The 18,607-nt window shown below is 40.6% G+C and overlaps 2 protein-coding genes across 8 annotated transcripts in view; both read left to right on the plus strand.

The window, feature by feature from the left end:
• The first annotated feature begins 561 nt into the window (after nt 1-561).
• On the plus strand, nt 562-7,172 carry si:dkey-19e4.5 (UBA_like_SF and PTH2 domain-containing protein). Its single transcript, XM_017480453.3, has 7 exons — nt 562-849; nt 1,070-1,194; nt 2,398-2,469; nt 2,563-2,637; nt 2,729-2,826; nt 4,453-4,567; nt 6,164-7,172. Exons 2-7 carry the CDS (start codon nt 1,087-1,089, stop codon nt 6,248-6,250), a joined length of 555 nt encoding a protein of 184 aa, XP_017335942.1. The 5' UTR covers nt 562-849; nt 1,070-1,086; the 3' UTR covers nt 6,251-7,172.
• A 5,094-nt stretch (nt 7,173-12,266) lies between these two features.
• Nucleotides 12,267-18,607, plus strand: part of setd5 (SET domain containing 5) — a 31,593-nt gene continuing 25,252 nt past the window's right edge. For 3 of the 7 annotated variants that reach the window (XM_047158581.2, XM_047158584.2, XM_047158582.2), the window contains exon 1: nt 12,267-12,735. The gene's annotated coding sequence lies outside the window, so the exon portion shown is untranslated. The remainder of the gene's footprint in view (nt 12,736-18,607) is intronic. The other 4 variants (XM_017479970.3, XM_053683660.1, XM_047158583.2 and 1 more) reach the window with 2 other exon arrangements.

Here is an 18,607-nt window from a genome sequence, read left to right on the forward strand (position 1 = left end):
CCGCAGTTCAAAAACATGCATGGTAGGCTGATTGGCATGTCCAAAGTGTCCGTAGTGTATGAATGGGTGTGTGAATGTGTATGTGATTGTGCCCTGCGATGAATTGGCACCCTGTCCAGGGTGTACCCCGCCTTGTGCCCGATGCTCCCTGAGGGATAGGCTCCAGGTTCCCCGTGACCCTGAAGGAAGGATAAGCAGAATAGAAGATGGATGGATGGTGATGGTGCTCTCAGGCTCCTCAAGAACACTGATTCTCAGGCTTCAGCGATGGAAATCACAATACCAAAAGGCAATCAAATATATTATTCACGTTTTATATTTACAAGACTGTCTGACTGGAAGTTAATCCAGACCTCAATAATGAAATAAATGAAACAAAGGGTCGAACAAAAGCAAAAATAGCATCGACCATATTTTATTTCATGTGCATTACAGTTTGAATATTCAGATTATATTCATAACAATACATTTGTTTAAAATAAATAAATAAATAAACATTATTTTACAGTTTAATTGGTCCCTGGATGTAGAAAAAAAATAATAAAGTATCCGCTCTGACCCGGAAGTAGAACGGGAGTTCAACAGTATGGCGTCTCTGGCGATACGCATTCGTATAAAAATATGCTGTAGCTAGCAGGAAAAAAAAAATCAGTCAAACGCTAAAAGATAATTAGAGAAGTGATTTAATTTGAATGTCACCTTATACTTTTTCTACAGAGTAAATAAATAGGGCTAGTCGCCTGTTGAGCAGCAAAGCGCGTGTGACGGTGCTGGTTTTTTGTGTGAGTTCAGTGTTAGCGCGTGTTTGTGTGTGTGTGTGAGAGAGAGAGCTTCTCATCGCAGCGGCAGGTATGTAACGTTAGCTAATGGAAAATACTATTCATGTTGCTTGCTGGAGCTAACTACATTAGCGAATAAAATGCAGTCCAGTGTAGAAGTTGTCATATAACGAGGGTTTTTATTTATACGCGATTGGGATTGTGGTATTCTGGGTATTTGACACACAATCCTTCTGGCTCTGATGCATGGTTATCCAGACTATCTCTTTAACTCCCACTCGTGTGTTTAGTCCAGAGAGGTGAAGTGATGGAGTCATCTGAGCAATGTCCTCCAGACTCAGCCCAACAGGAGGTGAACCCAGTGTTCCTCCAGCAGCTCAGAGAACTGGATATCCCTGAGGAAGCAGCCAGACAGGTCTGTATCAACCAGGTCACCAGTACTGCAGCTAATATCTGTGGACTGTATCACAAAGCATCAACAGCATTTATTCATTCATTCATCTTTAGTCAGGGTTGTGGTGGATCACAATCCTATTCCTGGAACACTGGGCTCGAAGCTGGGACACACCCTGGATGGGACACCAGTCCGTTTCCAGAGCACCATACACACACAGTCTTTCACACTTAGAGGGCTTTCAGACTGGCAGATTATTCTGAAACAGAGCACAGTTTGCATGAAAAATTAGTCATGCGGACCGGGAAGCGCCCCGCGGTACCAAACCCGAGACTACCCGAGTTCAGTTACACTGGAACTGTGCCGCGATTCCCGTCGACTTGAACAGAAGTCGTATTCGGGTCCGCATTTGTTCAAGAAGTAAAGTACCTATCCCCTAAACCTGTGTTTTAGCCGATGAGGACGACGTTATTTTCCACAACGCATGTGTACCATGAGTGGCAGGGGAACGTTGTGGGACACAGAACATGTGAGGCGCCTTATGTTCACTCTGCTGCACATAACCGCACCGAAATAATAAACAAACAAAAAATATGGCGAGTCCCATTGTGTTCTCCATGCGCATTTGTGATGAGGTAAGATGAACACAAATGCACCAGTTCAAATGAAATGGGTCGATAGAATCAAGTGAGTCTGAAACCAGAGCTTGGGGGGTGCCCGGGAACATTCACATTCGGATTCGAACCGCAGCATACATGCCCAGTGTGAAAACCCCCTTAAGTGAAACTTGACACAGCCAATATAACCTACTGTTTCTGGGAGCGGGGAGGAAAGCCTCATGGACATGGATGGAGGACGTACACAGAAACAGTAACCCGAGCTCAGGATTGAACCTGGCATCCTGGAGCTGTGAGCGGGAGATGCTAGATAAAAACAATACAATATAATACGAGCGATTCAGTTCAGACAGTAAATTATAGTAAATTATAAATATGCATATTATTTTAAATATTGGATCTTGGTCCATGCTTATTGGATTAATATAATATTACGCAGGTATAAATACAATTTTAAGGTGCAAAAGAATAACGGTCCACGTTTCACTTCTAAGCCTTTTTTTTTTTTCCCCTCACAAGAAAGTAATGAATCTGTAGTGCGTATTATATTTTTGTTCTGCTTTTTCATTTTACTCATATTAGTGTGTGTGTTATCTGATTATCACAGGCACTCCTACACACAAGGAATGTGTCTGCTGAGGAGGCGGCAATGTACTACTTCAACAAACTGGAAAATGAGGTCTGTTAATGATTGCACACCTACACATCCACATTAAAGCACATCGCCTTGTGTGTCTGTTTCTGAGTGCGTTTGTTCTGTCCGTTGTCTCAGGAAGAAGGGGATGAAGATGTGATGTTCAAGATGGTCTTTGTTGTGAACATGGAGCTGTCCATGGGAGTGGGGAAGGTATATGTAAAAACTGTTGCGTTGCCTAAACAGCTTAATGTACAGTACAAAGTGAGCCAAAGTGCTGATATTTTCAGTGCACCCCCTCCAGGTGGCAGCGCAGGTGGGCCATGCAGCTGTGGCTCTGTACCAGGCCATGCAGGAGAAGAATACTTGGAGAGAGATGGCTTGGAAATGGGACCATGCTGGGTGCGTCAATCAATCCTTAATAACTCTTGAAATATCTCCACAGCACTTAATCCTTGCAAAGATTGTTGATAAAAATAGAGGGTAGTCTCTTTGAAGTCAACGTGATCACTAGTTCTGGTTTCATTAGTTAACTTGAAGTCTCTGTAAAAGTAAACATGGCCATTTAATGCTCAAGACAGTTGAAAATAACCTTAATAATGTTACTTATTCGCCAATTTTGTTGTTTTGAAATGGACAGAATTATATAAGATTGTATGCTTGTTTGTATACATCCTTTTTATCCCTCTGGGGAAATGTGACAGAATTCCCTGTCTGGTTGATGCTGTATGCCATTACTAGGATGAAAGATATTTGAATTATTAAGATGAAACATAAAAGGCAGAACCTTGGTAGTCACTAGACCTGTGGTAGAAAACAGATAAATAAGTGAGAAATATCATAAATGTAAATTAAGTAACATGTATACTAAACATAAAAGGAGTATTAGAAAATCAGGGAGTGAAGTAAACATTTCATAAATGTATATGTAGCACACAACAAAAATGCAGTAAAAAAATTAAGGAATTGAAATGGATTTAATTTAAAGATTACAGTATTTTCTTAGAGATTGTACCTGAACAAATATCATCTTGAAGACAAGGAGCTAAAAAAGAGAAGCAACCAAAAGTTGTAGGGTAATATTACAGATCCATAGTTCAGATAGGAGAAGCTGTTCATAAGACAGGCATAAACATGGACACTTTTTTGAAAAATGTAACATTTTGACCTTGGCATAAAGCTGTAGGCTTGGTAAAAACCCAACACTACTCAACATGTTGAACACCATTCCCACCATGAAGCATGGTAGTGGTGGCATCATGTTGTGTTACCGTTGGCCTGCCGGTTGCTTCTCTGACTAATGCCTTCTTCACTGGGGACACGGACATTTGATGGACAAGTCACAGTTGTGCCATATTCTTTCCACTTTTAAATAACGGATTTTATGACATTCTGTGGGATGTGTCAAATTTGGGTTTTTAATTAATTAATTAATTTAACAAACGCTGATTGATACTTTCCCAGAACTTTTCATAGCTCATTGGTCTTCATAATGCTGTTTGTGTTTACGAATGTTCGCTAACAAACTCTGCATCCATCCCGGAACAGGTGTATTTATACTAAAATCACATGATTGACAGGTGAATTCCACTTAACTGCTTAAGTGACTTCATGTGGTTTCACAGCAAAAGGGGTGAAGACTTGTGCAGTTACAACATTTTAAATGTTTTAATTTGTAATAAGTTTCCAAACTATATTGATTTTCCCTCCTGTTTTAATATTAGGAGTTATTTTTGTATAGATTCACGACATAATCCATTTCAGTTCTAGGCTGTAACGTTAGAAAATGTAGAAATGTTCAAGGGGGTGAATACTTATACAAACCAATGTAATTTGTAGACAATACCAGCTTTTTTCTCCAGGCCAAGTCACATTCGTGCTAAGTCTCTTTCTCGAGGACACACTTTGTCATGGATAAAGCAGAAAGCCAACATGACGACGTAGTGTTTGAATGAAATGCTCTAACTGACACCCTTATTTATCTTGCTGGTATTGATGCATATGACTTTGTTGTGTTTACACATTCAGAGCTAAGAAGATTGTGCTACAGGGCACCAACATGGCACACCTATTGGAGTTGCAGGCTCTCGCTATGAGTCTGAGCCTCCCTACAAAACTGATACAGGATGCCGGACTCACACAGGTAGAAACAATTTATCAGTGACATCTGAAAACAAATATATTGCAGAGATATGAGAACCAATCAAATTCCAAAACAGTGTTGTGTTCATTGTTTTTCTTTCTCTTGGATTAAAATTGACACACAGCCTAAGATATGTAAAAGGCTATATAAACACTCACTGAGCACTTTATTTGGAACACTACCACTACTACTACTAATAATAATAAGCTTTTATTTGCCACAAATACATCAAAGCACAGTGAAATAATTTTTCTTATGAAGTTGGAATCCGAGCGCAAGGTCAGCCATGATACAGCGCCCCTAGAGCAGAGTGGGTTAAGGGCCTTGCTCAAGGGCCCTGCAGTGGCAGCTTGGCAGTGGTGGAGCTTGAAACCCCAACCTTCTGATCAGTAACTCAGAGATTTAACTGTTGAGCCACCACTGCCGTACCCATACTGAGTAGGGTCCTCCTTTACTCTCAAAACAGCTTCAATTCTTTCGCGGCATGGATTTCACAAAATGTTGGAAACATTCCTTTGAGATTCTGGTCCATGTTGACATGATTGCATCACACAATTCCTGCAGATTTTCCAGGTGCCCTTGAACATGCTGCGAATCTCTCGTTCTACTACATCCCGAACGTGTACTGCTGGATTCAGATCCGGTGACTGGGAAGGCCACTGAAGAAGAACAACGCATTGTCACGTTCATGAAACCGATTTGAGATGACTTTTGCTTTGTGACATGGTGCATTATCATGCTGGAAATTAGAACATGGGTGAATTGTGGCCATAAAGGGATGCACATGGTGAGCAACAATACTCAAATAGACTGTGGCATTCAGGTGATGGTTGGTTGATATTAATGGGCACAAAGTGTGGCAATAAAACATTCCCCACGCCATTACACCACCTCCACCAGGCTGGACTGTTGACACAAGACAGATTGGGTCTATGGATTGATTCTTTTGGTGCCAAGTTTGACCCTAACTTCTGTATGCCTCAGCAGAAATGAGATTCATCAGACCAGACTATGTTTTTCCAGTCCTCAACTGTTCAGTTTTGGTGAGCCTGTACCCACTGCAGCCTCAGCTTCCTGTTCTTGGCTGACAGGAGTGGAACCCGACATGGTCTTCTGCTGTTGTAGCCCATCCACCTCAAGGTTCGACGTGTTGTGCATCCTGAGCATCAACAAGGTGTTTCTGTCTGCAGAACTGCTGTTCACTGGCTGTTTTTTTTTTTTTTTTTTTTTTTTTGCACCATTCTGAGTAAACTCTATAGACTATTGTGTGTATCAATTACAGGAGATCAGCAGTTATAGAAACACTCAGCCCAGCCTGTCTGGCACCAACAACCTTACCACGTACAAAATCGCTGAGACCCGTATTTGCATGATTTTATGCATTGTACTGCTGCTACAAGATTGACTGATTGATGAGGTAATAGCATGAACAAGGTGTACAAGTGTTCCTAATAAAGTGCTTGCTGAGTGTAAATTTGACCTAATAATGATGAATGATTGTTTAGTATGTTCAGCTGAAGTGATAAAACTGTGAATAATCATTTTAAATTTTAAGTTATTTAAGCTCTTTGGTAACCACCAGCCTCCTGATTTTAGGTGGAGCCAGGCTCTAGCACTGTGCTGGCCATCATGGGAGATGAAGAAATGGTCAATAATGTTACAGGCAGCCTGAAACTGCTTTGAGCACTGAAAAGAAGCAACAGTAGAAATACAGAAGTGTAAAGTGCCACTGTGTGTCCACAGGGGGGCAGAACAGTCCCACAGCAGCATGGCTCGCTGCACAAAAAACACAGCATAATCTACGGCATTCACATATTTCTACTGACACTCCTATACACACACACACAATAACAATAATATTATCTGAAGTAGGAGAAGGGCTGCGCATGTGGGTGGGTGCCTGGATGTGTCAGTTCTGGTTGATTTAACATTTACAGTGTATCTGCATTCAGTTCTGCAATTGCGTAAAGGTCTTTGATTCTATAGAAAACCGTGAAAATGTGTGAAGCCACATTGAACATATCAATAATTGATCAAATAGATAGAAGATGCCAACTTATGTCCTGTTACGTAAATAAATATACCCCTTAAAGTTAGAACATAGTGTTTTGGTGATCGTTGGACCAAATTAGTCATTGTGAAAGAATTAAATGAATTGTAACACTACATACATGTAAAACATCATCTCAAGAAGTAAGAACTCCTGAGATGAGTTTATTGATTATCTGCAATGGGGCTTCCTTTGTTGTGAGTTGTGATGTATAAATCTATGTTTTGTCTAGAATTTTTATGTAAGTGTGATGATACGCCTTCCTACCAAGCCTTGTTATGTAAACATAACATGAAAGCATACTGATGAAGAGAGGGGGAGAAAAAAAAAAAACCTGCAAAATTTCAAAGCCATACGTTTATTGTGGAGTGCCATTGTTAACAATTTCTGTCAATTTTTGACTGTTATTTATTTAATTTTTTTAATGCATCTGCTCGTATATGAGTCTACTATATATTGACTGTCAGTTCTAGGACTAAGGAGGTTGGCTATTTGCAATAATATTGACATGCTATTTGTCTGTCTCTATTAAAAATTTGCTGTAGTGTTACAATATCAGAGTTTTGTATTTGGACCACAAGAAATTTATTGTTATGAGAATTGCAAATGAACATTGTATAGGATGTTGAATATGGCTACAATGTCTACACCATATCCCCCCCATTACATTTCTAGCTGAAGTAACTGGAATCATATTCACATAATTCACTGGTCAATAATAATCACTAATTTGATCGATAATTGATACTAGTATTTTCCTCACGAGTTTTGGTTCATGGGTTAGTTTCAGACAGGGTTTGGAGAGAGAAATATACATATTTGGGAATAGTTTGTGATCTATGCTCTGTAGCTCAAACTATTTCTAATACAACTTCCCTATTCTCCATGTGTCTTCTCCGTGTTTATTTTTTTTAATCATCAGTAATCTTCCCTTTAGTAAGTGAAACCGTTTTTCGACCGAGTATTTTAGCAGACAACTACTCAACGTCATCTTTTAACATGACAGTTCAAACCGCCATATTATAAGCATGTTTACGGGCCGCCATTTTTCTGTTTCTGGTGGCCAGTGTAAAGGCCTCACCAAATACGAGCGCCTGACCGGAAATGCAGCAGAATATAACGCATGATGAGGTAAACGGGTTGTCATGTAGCAACTCGTGAGAAACAATCGGGTGCATTATTATTATTATTATTATTATTATTATTATTGTGATTATTTTCCCTTCCGGTGACTTGGCGTTCTGTCGGCGGGGATCACGTGACCTGAATAAGAGCCTGGAGGCTGTTCGGCGGTGGTACAATAGGAGCATTGTAACGGGCGAGACTCGACCTGGCACTGCTGCTGCTGCTGGGAAACGGACGGCCAATCACGTGCTGCTCGACCGAGGACGAGTCGCCCTTTTGAGCTGACGTGGGAGTTAGCGATTCGCCAATTCCCTTCTTAAACCCGTAAATCCGTCAGGCCAGGATACACGTCTGTGTCATGGGGGGAAAACCCGGCAGTTTTTGTAAGAGTCGGCTGGGTTTATCTATATGTAAACATTGGGCAGGTATATATATATTTACATTACGCGTTTTTATTTGTACAGAGCTGTGAGAAGTCATCATTTATTAAGCTCGTGCATTGCTGCAACAGCGTGATGAACCGAAGCTCGGAGGTTACGTGCGCCTCAGCTTACCCAGTATGGCGGATACTCCGTCCGATCACGAGCTTTTCCTTTAGGAAGGTGCGGCTGTACATTAAACTTCCGTTAACGCCGGTTTCCTTAAAGGAACTCAACAACGACCAGCATTACAACGTATTACAGCGAGTTTCGTTTTAAAGCACTTTTTCATATACTTAGACAAGGCAGGACATTCACGGTACTTTTTCGGATATTCCCCCTGCTGGCAGAGAGCCCAGCACACAAGCATACAGATTTCCCTTAATCATCCGCCATGGGGTTAAACTTTAATACTGTCCAGCTAAAAAGTGTCAGTTAGCCAACACGACTGCAGTGGAGTGAAAAAAACAGGATTATTGACCAGATATTGCCATTACATGTATCCATTTACTGAAGGAACCAGCTGGTTCAGTCTGATTAAAGCAGGACTTAAAGTGGATATTTACTATTTAAATAATTCGACCAGTTTCAACTCACACGTCTTAATTCAAATGTATTTTGACTTCTAGGACAGTTTTATGAATTAATTTTGAGTACAGTTCAGCACATTGGGGCTACGTCCGAAATCGCGCACTACTCTACTACACAGTAAGTTAGAAGCAGTACACCAGAAAGGATTCTCAGTAGGCGAGAAATACCCGGATGGTGTACTGCTTCCGGTGAGATTTTGCTGCGTGCAACCGATGGATACTACACGAGTCAAAAATCCCATAATGCAACAGGACTAGAGCGGACGGGCTCAGAAAAAAACCCCGCAGAAGACAGAGCGTCAGCTCTTTTTAAGTATTAAACCTTGGTTAAACAGGACTTGTTTAATAATACTAGGGATGGGAAGTTTGGATTATTTTACTGACTCGGATCTTTGAGTCTCGTTCAGCAAAACGAACGAATCTTTTTCGAGTCATTTCGTTCATTTCAGCAGAAAATAATTTAAATGTTACATGTTAAATTCCCCCAACACATCTAGTACTTATGCAAACGTTGATCACATTTGGAATAAAAAAATAAACTATAGGCTAATGCAGCCAAGGCCAAATGATGAGAAACAGACATGAATAATTAAAAGCTTAGCATTAGGTCTTCAGGCTTTTGTCATGTCACATTTGTCAAGTCTGTTACCCGGAAACAGAAATGATGATTAGTTCACCTCTTGAGTCTTCCGGTTCAAGTCGTTCGTTCATCCCATAACCTCCCCAAATTAGTTATAGTCAAGTCAATATATTTCTTATACCTTTTGTATATGGCTATGATGATTTGGCTGTGATATTTACTGAAGATTAGAATCCACTGTAAACAAGTCTCATTCTTTGCTTTATCAAAGTGATTTTCCCATCATACGGATAAAGTTTAAAGCATTAATCAACTCTTTATTACCACATACAATGTAATAGAAAAGAACCATCATGACAGAAATGCACAAATATATAAATTGTAAGAAATAAAAAAAAGATATACTTTGAAACCAGAAATGCATTACGTAACTAAGAGTAAAAAAACAAACAAAAAAAAACTATGCACTGCTTTGTAACCAAGGTTGTGAATTATTAACTAATTTTTGTATCTAGTACGTCACGTGACAAAAGAACGTATGACTCGGACCAGAAGACTTGAGAGGTGAACTAATCATTTATGTTTCTTGTATATAATCTACGGGGATGATGCTGCGCATGCAAGGTCAACACAAAATGAACGAATCACTCTCAAAGACAACTGGTTGTCCCCGAGTCATATTAAAGGTTCGTTCAAAATGAATCAGTAAACAATACCCAAATAAATTAACTTGTTGAAGGTTTAAACAAGAAAAAAGTTGTCACAGTGTTTGAAACCTTTTTTGTGATCTTCATCATGACATAGCCGGCCAAGCTAACGTTTTTTTTTAACGAATTTACTTCAGCCTGTTAACCCAGTCCACATTTATTTACTAATTCAGATAACTTTCCTGATGTGCATTTTGCCGTTAGTGCGGTTGCTTTAATCTGGTGGTCCCTTTAAAATGTTTGTGTTTATGATGAGGTCAAAGGTTACATGACAATGCCAATATGGGGAATGTAGTATGTCCGGGATTGTATTCATACTGCACACACATACTGATTAGTATGTCCTATTTCAACGGCCATGTACAGTACGTAATTTCGGACGCAGCCAGAGGGTGCTTCTCAATACAAAAATTGATGCCCCCTCATTTCCTCGCTCCTCCGTCCTCCAGCCTGTGACCTGGAAATTGATCGACATCAACCATCTTGAAGGACATAATATCACATGCTTCTCACTTCTTATCCGTGCATCCTCATTTCCTTTCCTTGCATCTTAACTCCACCCCCTTAGGATGTGAGAGAAGGATGCAAGGATGAAACTGAGGTGAGGAACTGAAGCAAGTCGAATGGAATATCCTCGCTCTCTCAATCGTCACTTCATGATGACTGTGCTCAGCTGAATGACCTCACTGCGCTTCAGGGATCTGCCATTATGTTGTTAGAGCTTGGTTACTAACAGTATTCTTTATAATGCTAAAAGCCCTTATAGTATGTGAAATATCTGGGTTATTCAACAATGAATTAATGAACAATACATAATGTATGTTATCTTTTGTGCAGATTTGCATATCTAAACAGGCAAAGGTCAATTAATTACAATACTCATTGTAAGCATATTATTATTTCATTATATTTCACACAAAATGCCATCACGTCATCAGAGGACTATTTGTTTGACATTGTGGCAGATGTAAAGGAGGAGGGGGATTTATACGTGCTTCAGGTTTTTCGACAAGAAACACTTCCGCATAGGATACACCTGTGGCTCTGGAAATTTCCTAGTTCCTCGCGGTGCAATTAGAGAGTTGATATGTCCTTCAAGATGGTTGACGTCGATCATTTTCCGGGTCACGGGCTGGAGGACGGAGGAAACATCAATTTGAGTATTGAGAAGCACCCACTGACTCGGTGTGACCGGATATCTTCAGTAGTCATTGCAACAAATGACGTTAACGAAACTGTTTCTCAGCCAATCCGTGCGCGCCTCTCATCCCACGTGACCTGGTACAGCAACACCAGTCCAACCGCATAGTGTCTTGTGTCCATTCACATACTGACAATTCACAGCTGTGCGTCGCCTCCAAATTAAACACATGCTCATCGTTTCTGAAACATTGCGCAGGTTATATCGATCGACTTGGTTATTTCTTCACATGTATGGCACAAGGTTAAAAAAAAAAAAACAGACACGTAATGGAATTACGATGAATATATTAAACTTGTTTAATATATCCATCGTGGTGTATGAATTCAAACCCATCCCTTTTGTGAAAGAACCAAAACCTGCGCCGTCTGAACGGAAATGTTTCCCTTGTATGAAATGAACAGTCAGGAAATGTATAGACAAGTCGATATCCCTGTCCGATCCCAAGCCAGGTCCCATAAGACCGACCCTTCATGTTCCATTCATAGCGGGGTTAAGGTGGGGCTGACCCTACCTCTAATGTCGTAGTCCCTGGTATGGGGCCCCGGAGACCCCGTGTGCTATGGACAAACAGCTGCTATATGGCTAACCCAAGCTGAGGGTATTCCCTTTAGCGCTGAATAGGTTTTGTTTACAAGAAAAAAGAATAATCCCTTTATGAAAGAATTGAAAATTCCACGCCGTGTGTATTTAATAACGTGACCACTGTTCCCATAATATCCTCATTTACTTCTTTCGAATATCCGTTGTTTAGCTACTAGGTCTTTTCTCGTCGCCTGCGTTATGTACTCCGACTACCCTCTCACCAAGCGATGCAGAAGCTGACTACGCTTTCCACCCCTCCCAAAAGCGAAGTCCTGCCCTGTCTTGGTCAACGAACACGTTGGACTTTTCTTCCCCAATCATATCTCTGTGTTTGTATGCGCACCGAGATTGACAGGTTTCAAGCCAATTGCACTTTAGCGGGCTGCGCTTCGGCGCTGGGAACGCCTGGTTGTCCCTCTGGGCGCTGGGAGCCCCTGCTCGAGCCGCACGGAAACCCCGTGTTATGGTTGTGTGTCAGTTTCGCTGGCTGCCGCGGTCGATGCCGGTGAGGAGGGGGTTGGGCGCCACTGCAAATGTTGAGGACCTGAGCTAGAATCACAGCCTTGTAACACACAGAGCTGTACCTACCCCAAATAAATATCGACTGTAATTATTGTAAAACAACATTATAAATGGATGCAACCAGCGGGGATTCAAAATAACACTTGAAGGAAGTGCTATGACCCAAAAAGAAAAGGGTATGAAACTTTCACCCACTGCGTGAGGGACATTGAGAAGTTTGGAAGGTACCCGGGGAGAGGGAGCTGCCTCTCGGCTTACAGCTCGCAGGAAAAGCCGAGGTCACAAGAAGAGGCCTCGTAGTCTGATTCGTTTTGATGTGGGAATATTTAAATACAGCCAGTTACCTCAATAGGATATTTTACCTGAACTGAGCTGGAATGAAGGGCTGGGTAAGTTTACATGTTTTACCATGGGCATTTTGCAGATAATAGCATGTTATGGATCACTAAAGGCAAAAGTTGCAGCATAACTTGGCAGCTCTCTAGCTAGCTATGCTAGCTAGCTTTCTACCTCTGTGTGTGTGTTAAGGATTTGTAGGGTATCTCCTCACATGTTTGTTATTAAAATTGACATTATTTGGAATATCATTGTAAATCAAATGATTTCAATATAACATTTAGTTTATGTTCTGTGAACCAACTGTTAGCTACTCAGATAGCTTCCTGGCAAGTAAATTGTTTGTTATAGCTAATATTCACAATATTACGACCAGTTCCTCGTGCTGCGAGACCTGCATTTTTTTCCCTTACAAGAGCTGGCGATGTAAACATTTGCTGTTTGTACTAATTATGTGCTTCTTTGCCATTTTGTATCTGTACATAATGTTTACAACAGCAGGGTCACTAAACACGATGAACTGTGCGTTTATACATTGGGGTTTTGATAATTAAACGTTTTTATCGCTATTAATAAAGTAGCTAGCTGTGATACTGAGCAGTTTCCTTTTAGTTGGCTAGGTTAGCTGGATGGAGAATGCTGGCTCATTCTTTGCTCGAAAGACTCGTGTGTATCAGCGTTGTAACGTTCAAATTGGGCATTTTACCCCGTTTTTTGCCACACAGTGAGCTCTGTAAACCGAGGAAAGACAATGCTGAGCATATTGGTTGAGATTCTGGGTCACCTGAGAGTGTCTAGTAGGTTTTACACCGGTCCTTTCCTCATGTGGTTACAAGCAGCTTGGTACATGTTAGCTATTAACCTTAGCGTCCAGGTCAGAGCTGTATACAAAAACTATATTTACAGTTAGAAGTCGTGTTAATGGTTTGAAGTCTGTGGAAAGGGTTTATGTGCTCGATGAAGCACTGCGTTATTTTGTTCTTGTAACTTTTTATTTGGTGACACCAACCCCCCCCCCCCCCCCCCCCGACATCTGTGCGTTATCATTTTTGTTTTAATAAAATTCTGTCTGGAGATTTCGTTGTATTTGTTGCATAATCGTTTCCGGAAGTAGTCCTATTTTATATTTGTAGTATTATATTTGTTTATATATAATATAATATAATCGCTTGGTGGTTTTGCTGTGCTCCAGTGTTGGTGACTGATGCAGTTAAAATGTATTTTCCTTTTAGGCTCACTGAAGTTTTGATGGAGGTTAAAGGACTCGTAGGTGTTTTGTTTTTTTTGTTTTTTTTTTTTGGTGTGTTGTGTTGAACTTTCTTTTTTCTTTCGTTAGCCAACATTGCCAACTCTTTGAAGGGTGACTTGCTTTTCTCAATCTCCCCCCCACCTCCCCCATGAACCAACCCCCAAGCTCTTCGGCGGCCATGAGAAATGGGTGGTATTTCTGAGAGGAGCTCGCGTTTCCTTTTTTAGCCTCCATTTTTATTTCAACAACAAGTGAGTCGAAGCGACAGGAGAGAGAGAGAGAGAGAGAGAGAGGGGATAGAGAGGCAGAGAGAGAGAGAGAGAGAGGCAGGCTGCAATGGCTGGCTAACGATTTGCTGTCGCTCTTTCCGTCCAACGGGGAATTTCCCGTTTAATTATTACTTACACTGAAATTTTTAGTCAATTTCTTAAAAGAAAACACAGCCCTGCTATCCCATCGTCCAAATGCCGTGTAATATCTGTGAGAGAGTATTGCTTGTGTCTTGTTTATTCGAGACACAGTCTGTTATTAATGTGTTAGCCTGTGGTGTAAAAATGTTAGCAGTTGTTGCTGCTATTTCGGGGATAAATAAACACATTGTTTGAGGGACGAATGAGCGGTTTGGTGCCACTATAGAGTAAGCCAGGCTTGCTACTTTAATAGCTAATTACCCAGGACCCCTGCTTCCCTTGACCGTTAACAAAAGGTGTCCATAACAGTGCCTGAAATATTTGGTTACTGTTACACAACAGATAACACGTCTCCTCTCCCGAGCCCTACACCATCAGCACGGCGCCATTGCAGTTATACTTGACTTCAGATCAACATTCGTGTTCAGCAGTCATCTACAAACACGACTCATGGCAAATACAGTTAGCAGTTAGTGTCCTCCTTCAGTGCCCCCCCCCCCGAATTCAGGTTTCTGGTTTTTAGGGGAAACTGTGTTATCTGTTAAACTTTGACGTGTTTACGGAATTTCAACATACCGCTGTTTTATAAACTCACACAAGCACAGGTTACAGCTTGAACGTTTCACCCACACCATCAAGAGTTCAGTAAGGGCTGAACCGTGTCTGTGTGTGTGTCTGTGTGTCACGGTAAAGCCAATGTGAGTACGCACATAGTGTAATTGGAAAACGTAGTAATATCCATGAGTTACAAATGCAGTATACTGACAACCATCGTCTATCATTCTGCAATCTGTGTGTGTGCATGTGTGTGCGCACACTTAGTTGTGTATGCCACACATTTTCTGAATATGTTTGTGTTATTTTAGTCACTCTGATTTTCCCTCCACCTTTAACTGTGAAATTTGAGCTGTAGGCCACACTCACCCAACCTATCCCAGTAAACCACAGTGCTTTGTGAAGTGTCAGTAGATTAAGCAGTCTGAGCAAAAGCACAAAAAAAACACCGCTTAAACTTAAACAAACCAAGACTTGCCATTAAACTCGGTTCTGTAAAAGAGTCCATGTTTGGTGTTTCTCATTGTGTCGTCCTCCAGGTTTGAGAATAATTTGTCACTCAGTTTTTTTCAGAAATGAACTCCTGTACCCTTTGTAAGTACACTTCTATAATAAAACACAGACTGTTCAATTTAACAAACATGTATTTTACACCGCCTCCACTGCTTTATTGAACAAATTGTTGAAACGATCACAGTCATTGAGCCTACAGGATTATGACCTCTTGACAGAAGGGAGGCAGGCAGGCCTCACCGTCAGTGAGGGTTACAAACTTTTATTTTTTTCCTCTCAGAATGATTCATTGAGTGACTTTTAATGTACTTGTTAGGTTATGATACCAAATCAAAAGTGAAACATTTAGACTTTTTTTTTTTTTTTCAAAAGGCTTTTGAACATCAGCTATAGCATAGATTGCTCTGAATTTATTCATGTCTGTTGTTGCCTGAAAGTGGGCCTCTTTTCTTTCTTTTTTTCTCTCTCTCTCTCTTTTTTTTCTCTTTTCTCTGCACTGAAACATGATGATCTGAAGGAATGTTCAGTCCAAGCAGACAGTTTTCAGTTCTTTCACATTCTCACTCTTATTCCCTTGTTCTCTCACTCGCTTCTGTCGCTTCTGCGCACTTTCGCATGCATACTTGGGCCCTTTCCTGTCCTTTCTGGACAGGATTGCCATAATATGGACCAATAGCTTATGAATAAGCAATATCTTGTAGGTTAATAGAAGAAAAAATTTATAGAAACGTGACGGTTATTTAGTGTTCCAGTAACTTTATCACTGTATAATGTGAAAGTGTGTCTTTTCTTATGTCTTGCCTTTACATTCACACTAAAACACATGTTTACAGGTTAAATATATAAATACAGTAGAGTTATTTAGTGGCTGTGGGAAATGTTGCCCTTTTGAAAACAGACATATGATTGTCATGTAATTACTGATGGGAAACCCATTGCATGGCTGTTTTCTGCATTAGGTATTTTTTTTGTTTTACTCATGCTTGACTGCCTTGTATAGTATGTATGTTCATGTTGTCAAGAAAAAAGGAAGAAATGATGTAAAGTTCATGGGTCTGACACCCATTGCGCATATACAGCATTCCATGTTCGATCATTTTCATGTTTCATTGTGAACCGGATGCTTCTGGGATGCAGTTTGAAAACGATAATGTGGCCAAAACATAAAAGCTGCATTTTGAAACATACCCATGTCAGCCTGGACTATACCTGAGTTCGAAACCAGTTGCTGGCCCACCGTGAGCAGAGAAACACAGGATTCCTGTGGCGAGGAAGGGGGTGAGGGGTGATTGTTTAGAGAGGACAAGAGATGAGGGGCGTCATAAATAGACACTTGATAACAGGATTCACAGAGCCTGTTTACTAATTGTTTACACTTATGCGTCTTATCATTAAAAAAAAAGAAGAGCAGGACATGAAAGACAGACAGTTTTCCAACTTAATTTAGCTGTTTGAAGGCCAAATGATAGTCTGTTCTTTTCTCATCAGATGTGGACTAAGAAGCATGCTTTTAGGGATTGTTTAAAAATAAAACCGGGTTGTGTAAAAGCGAGAGTGAGTCAGATTTGTCATATGGTAGAGCGTGGTTTTTACTGTCTTCATAAGCCTACATATGTTGAGCACATTTACAGGTTCTGGAGCTAGGAACCTTTCAGAATGTTTACGACTGCGCCCTACAGCACAACAGGGTTAAAACTGGCTCGTGTGACGCCTGCCACACTGCCGTTTCTGGATTGGAGCATTTTCTGATTTTCTCAGCCAATCATAAGACCCGTGTCCTTAGATTGGACTCTGTGCGCACATATGTTTGTGTTTTAAGGTTGGTGGGGGTGGTGTTTTCATGGCTGTGTTCAGTGTTGTGCAGCGAAGAGCAAAAATTCTTGAGCGAGGGTGGGAATAATAATTTTTTTAAAAATCATTGGACAATTTGCATCCCTCATCCTCTCTTATTTGCCTTAGTTGCAGTCTAATGAACAATAGGCTGAAATGGAAAGATCTGCCATCATGGCTTGCCAAATTTTATATCAAGGGGGGAAAAAAAGATATTACTTAAGCCAGTGTCCTTGCCTCCCATTTCTTGTCTTCTTACATACACGTCTGTGATTTCTGGTTTTCATTCTCTTTTGTTTTTCTTTAGCTTTAAGAAAAAAAAGAAGCAAAAGAAATTTGATGGTCTGTTTTGTTGTTGTTATTCTCACTTCTTTAGTCATATCGAATCAAGAGCTAAGCCGGCTATTCTTTTATCATAGGAAATAGTTAGGCATTGTGTAAACCATGTTGACTTAAAGGGTGTTGTCGTCACATGGAATGCGGACATGTTGCGAAGATCTCTCTGATTGTATGCAGCTTCACTAACCTGTGCATGTTATTCAGCAATTGTCAGTGAGATAAAATGGCTTTAATAAGAACTCAAGGTTGCACTGTTTACCTTAAACATAATATGGGGGGGGGGGTTCAGAAGAGTAGTTGTACATTATTTTAATATTTCTGCGATTTTATAATCGATCTCCAAGTAGCGAACATTTAAGAAAAATATCTGTTAATGTCTCTAGGCGGACCAGAGGGTAGAAAGCTTGTTACCTTTGCCTGCTTTATTACTTCCTCTTGTGTCAGACAAGGAAACATTTCATACATTGTTCCCTGAGGCAAAATGGCTGTCCAGATAGCGTGAAGCTTGTTTGTGTTTGAACAAGTCAGAGATGTGGAAAGACTGAGGTCATCGTTTGTGCTCAGGTGACTGTTTTTGTGTTCTAACTGAAGAGGTTTGTGATGATTAAGCTACAGTTTGGTTTAAGAGAACATTGCCGTAATGTTTGTGTTGTAGCTATGGCCACTGAGAAATGCCCAGACCACCCTTTTCCTTTTCGTTGTTGTTTTTTTTGTTTGTTTTTTCTTTGTAAAAAGCCCTGTTGATGCACACGTTATGTGGTGCCGTGCAAGCCCAATCAACCAAATCTAACAGCATTAAGATGAGTTAAATCACATTAGTGTATTTTGTCTCCAAGGCAGGTGATCTCATTTGGTCATAAAACTAATGTTAGTAATTCTATACGAACATGCGGAAATAGAGCCAGTGGCGTAACGGACAATAAGCATGTACTTGAGCATAATTTTTTTTCTTGATTTGAGAATCAAAAGGGCAGAGAGAGAGATTGTGCAGACAGGGTAGGACGCTACAGTGGAATTTGGGGTAGGGGG

This window comes from Ictalurus punctatus, chromosome 11 (assembly GCF_001660625.3).
Source record: "Ictalurus punctatus breed USDA103 chromosome 11, Coco_2.0, whole genome shotgun sequence".
NCBI classification, from domain to species: Eukaryota; Metazoa; Chordata; class Actinopteri; order Siluriformes; family Ictaluridae; genus Ictalurus; species Ictalurus punctatus.